Source organism: Branchiostoma floridae, chromosome 4 (genome assembly GCF_000003815.2).
Source record: "Branchiostoma floridae strain S238N-H82 chromosome 4, Bfl_VNyyK, whole genome shotgun sequence".
NCBI lineage: Eukaryota > Metazoa > Chordata > Leptocardii > Amphioxiformes > Branchiostomatidae > Branchiostoma > Branchiostoma floridae.
In genome coordinates, this window is record NC_049982.1 from 6522065 (window position 1) to 6526946 (window position 4882).

General features: G+C 42.3%; 1 protein-coding gene across 2 annotated transcripts in view; it reads left to right on the top strand.

Annotated features, from left to right (window-relative positions):
- LOC118414203 overlaps window positions 1-4882 on the top strand; it is a 43236-nt gene that overhangs the window by 27366 nt on the left and 10988 nt on the right. For both annotated transcript variants that reach the window (XM_035818080.1, XM_035818079.1), the window contains 3 exons: window positions 2463-2569; window positions 2895-2972; window positions 3440-3684. In XM_035818080.1, the coding sequence (XP_035673973.1) occupies window positions 2488-2569; window positions 2895-2972; window positions 3440-3684 (405 nt within the window). In that variant the 5' untranslated portion in view covers window positions 2463-2487. The remainder of the gene's footprint in view (window positions 1-2462; window positions 2570-2894; window positions 2973-3439; window positions 3685-4882) is intronic.

Below are 4882 nucleotides of genomic sequence, written 5' to 3' on the forward strand. Positions count from 1 at the left end.
ATACATAATGATGCATTACATATACATCCAGCAAACAAACACATAGGACCCTGCCCTTACACACACACATGACCCTGCGCTTACATACACGCACGACCCTGCGTTTACACACACACGACCCTGCGCTTACACACACACGGCCCTGTGCCTACACACACACACACGGCCCAGCGCCTACACACACACGACCCTGCGCTTACACACACACGGCCCTGTGCCTACACACACACACACACACGGCCCTGGTGCGCCTACACATACACACGACCCTGCGCCTACACACACACGACCCAGCGCTTGCACACACACGACCCTGCGCCTACACACACACGCCCCTGCGCTTACACACACACGGCCCTGTGCCTATACACACACACACACACGACCCTGCGCCTACACACACACGCCCCTGCGCTTACACACGTCCTACGACGCTCATGCACTGAAATATTCTCACATACATTTACGGGAGTGACACACTGATTCATACGCTGTTGGGTTTTGATGTCTGTCTTTAAATCAAGCTTTAAGTTGATATCTAGCGACCGTAAAAAGGCGATGTCTAGAATGTAGTCTCGGTAGCTAAATATTGGTAACAGAAAGTTAATAACGGTCTAGCTGTGGCGTATATAGTTACAGTGTCGGAGTTGCGCTGACTAGGGACCTTGAACTTGATTAAACTTAACTGCGTTGACCTGGTGTTCTTGTCGTAAAACAGGTTGATCTGTATCACACTCCAGTGCAAAAAAAGCAACAGATTGAGTGGAAAACACTGTTGATTTGAATTGATACAAAATAATACGGAATAAGAAAGTACCGTAAAACCTTTCAAATACTTACAGTTGCTTAAAATTCCAGCTATAAAATATTCTACTAAGGGAGTTCTATCGAAAGATATCTTGGATCCTGAATCCTGTAACTAGCTGTATATATACAAACATAAGAATATCGATGTATGCATAATAAAAAAAGTATGGTGCACATATGAGAGTACGAACACACGTTTTATTTATAACACATACTCAAGCATGCGCATGTGCATATTGCATAAATATTTTGCGTCTACATGAGATTTCTGCAGACATACATACATATCATGTGTATACGAAGAGAGTGTGCGAATACAAACATGGCTGTGTTTACACACACATGAGTGTGTACATTTATGTGCACATACACGGGTAATGTGTACACACACAGAGAGTGTAAGTGTGCACATACATACATGGCTGCCGTGTGTACACACACATGAGACTTGTGTATGCGCACATACACAAGTAATGTGTACACACGCAGTGCGTGTAAGTGTGTACATACATACATGGCTGTGTGTACACACACACGAGACTTGTGTATGCGCACATACACGAGTTATGTGTACACACGCAGTGAGTGTAAGTGTGCACATACATACATGGCTGTGTGTACACACACATGAGACTTGTGTATGTGCACATACACGAGTTATGTGTACACACGCAGTGAGTGTAAATGTGTACATACATACATGGCTGTGTGTACACACACATGAGACTTGTGTATGCGCACATACACGAGTTATGTGTACACACGCAGTGACGAGCGCTGGAGGCGCAAGCCATCGCAAAGGCTGTCAAAAGAAAAATAAATTAAATCTTGGCCAACTGAAACATGATTTCCTGCATTTGATGGGCACATTTTGCTTGTAAATTAATCTAAGTTCAATAATGAAATTTCTAGTTGTGCCGCGAAAGAGGCGAGCCATCGCAAGGAAGGTCCGGCGAAAGTTTTAAATCTGGACCCTTTGAAACGCGATTTCCTGCATTTTCACGGGTAAAATTTGCCTGTAGACTCGTTATAGGTTAATTTAAATTTGATTACGCTTTACGAACAATTCATATGAATTACGTTTTACGGTAAAGTTTGGTTAGCTTCTACGTAATACGTTGAATTAAAAGGGCCAATATCGTTCGACGCAAAATGCACCGAGAACGCAGTGCCAAATTGTGACGAGAGTCATTTGCCCTGAAGGAAAAACTTCAAGGTCGAAATGATCAAGTAAATATCAGCACGATCGCGAGGTGTGGGCACACTGGGTGTCCGAGCTGACGTAGGCTGTCGAGATTTTTTTTTCCTTGGCTCAAGGCACAACTAAATTTAGTATTGGCCTGGAATCCTGTCCTTAGGTGGGTCTCACTAAATACCGAAAACAACCGAAAATAACTTGGAACAACTGAAAAAAACGAAAACAACTTGAACTTGAAAGCTATTGAAAACAACTCAACACAACTATAAACGACATATAACAGTCAAAAAGAACCAAAAGTGACCGAAAACAAAGCGATAGCAAAAAATATGCGAGAAACGGTGAAATATTCTCTACTCATTTCTATTCTACTTTTATCTGGATTAAGATATATACAGTCTATTTTAGATGGGAAATTTTAAAAGAAAACTTTTGAATTTTGTTTATTCCATGGCAGACTGCCTACAAGCCCAGGGGAAACCATGAGGTGCCTCCTGTCTGTAGTCATCACGTTGCTAGGCGTGGCCATGGCGACGTCTGCTCGTCTGGATGCTGGAAAAGACGGTTTGTTGCATAAATGATATTTCCATCCTAGGGAAATATACTAATTTTGTCTGTAACAGTGTTTTTTCTCTTTCTATTTCTGAATTTTTACTTCTTTCTTCTTCTGCGGGCATGTGTAAACACCTCTTTCACATGGAGTAAGTCAAGAAGACTTTTGGTATGTGTTTACGCCGAATAGTGATGAGCACAACGAGCGTATTGGAAACTAGGAAGGCTAAAATTTGCTTGAGAGCAAATTCAGCATATTTCAGCCATCAACATTCCCATACAACAATAGACTGTTCCAAGGTCACTCCTGTGTGTTTGTCTTCTTCCCCATACGCAGCTACATCGGACCTCCTTCAGTTGCTTGAGGAGTTGAAGCAGGAGATTGATACTAGCCTACTCAGTCGAAGGAACAACGGTACAAACAGTTGTGTTGTTCTGAGACGGTGTGCGATTACTTAGTTCTTTTTTTAGATGGGTATCAATTTAGGGCTTATTTTGTTCTCATTGCATTACATCATAGCAACAGTTTGTTAGTAAAATCATTTTCTATTTATATTTGTATACTATTAACGATGCTCCGTTTATATGATTTTATATCAATTTGTAAAAAAGCCAGAAAAAGGGTTTATCATGTTCCTTTTGGGCAGTTCATTGCACATGTTTGTGTTATGACTAAGCTGAAATAAATAATACAAAGATCTAAGAGGCTGCTTGCTACCTAAAAGAGTGCAAAAAGTTATGTTTTTTCCATTTTCTATAGCCTTATACATGGTATGTGGAATGAGTTATAAAAATCATGATAGTGCTAACTGAGGCAAACAAATCACTTGTCCTTAGCCACAACATTTAATACCAACATAACGTTAATACTAACTCTTGCAGGCCACAAGCCTACATCGTGCTCTGAAGAAAAGTCTCTACGCCCCGATGCCAACGACGGCGAGTACACACTCTACCCTTTTTCAACGGACAGAGATGTAGCCCTCCGCGTCTATTGCCATGACATGGCATCGTTGAAACCCAAAGAGTTCCTGACTCTACCATCCGGTCCTGATGAGAACTATGCCATTTTCTTTGGCGATCGACTGGTCGACGCAAGTCTATGGCAATGCACCGGCCCATTTCAGGTACATGTGTAGTTGATTTAACTATTGGTAGCAAAGTAGAGCTGCTCACAACAGTGACCACGTTTAGCTGCAGGATGTACTGAATACGGTGTTCGAAATCCTTTTTTAGCCAGGTTGCGCAGGTGGCAACCTGAGTCAAGAAATATTTGTTTACGCATTTCAGGTTGCCCACTCCCAAATTCTTTTTTTCTTCAAATCAGCTACTTACCCATTGTATTTTCTTCCAGTTAACTACTTATGTTTTATTTCAACAAGAAATAAATACGAAAGCTTTCAAGCAGTTTGTTTAGTTGACAAACATTACCTTCTTGATATCCACCTCACATTAGGCGCGATTCGATCGGAAGACTAGTTTACGAGCTCTAAATGACATTTTCGTGAGTAAGACGTCCGGTGTTCTCACGATCATCTTGGGATTTTTAGGGATCGCCGGCAATTTTCAGGAGTCTTGCAACGGTCGCGGTGCAGCGAAACATGTTCTTCATACCCGCCTCACATTATATACGATCTTCGGACGTACTTCGCGATCGCAGGAATTAAGGTCGGCTGATTTTAAGATCTTAAGATGGTCTTGCGTATTTTTCGCCCAAAACCTGTTCCCCTCACATATAAGCGAGCCTCGTGCGATCGACGGTGAATAAATCTATGATAATGAACCTCCCATGACCTCTTGCACGTGCGCGGACATGGAAATACAAAGCGTTCCTCAAAAAAGGCAAGAGATCAATAAATGTTGCTTATTTTGTTGTCGGAATCTTTTTAACCAATGAATGGAATGCGCGGGCATAATAGAAATGACACAAGAAAGGAAGTGTGTCACAAAGCCAGCCTACATACTGCCACAGGGGCCACAATGTTAGAATTACCCTCACATTCCCAGAAATTCAATATTTGTAAACAATCGGAAGTCGGGTGAACGTCGCCCGAACGTCGCCCGACTAACGAGCGTTCGCCATCCGATTTGCATTCGATGATTAATAACTATGTCTGTGCTCGCCTATCGGTCTTCAATCGTTGGATTGACGCAAGACTATTGACCGATACCCTTGCGAGGTACGCACGATTTGCACGCACGATCTGCGACTCGGTAACGAGCTCTGCGATCTCGGAGATCTCCTGCGACTTGTCGCTTATGTTATACCCGCCTTACATTAGAAGCGATTCGATCGGAAAACTAGTAAACGAGCTCTAAATGACA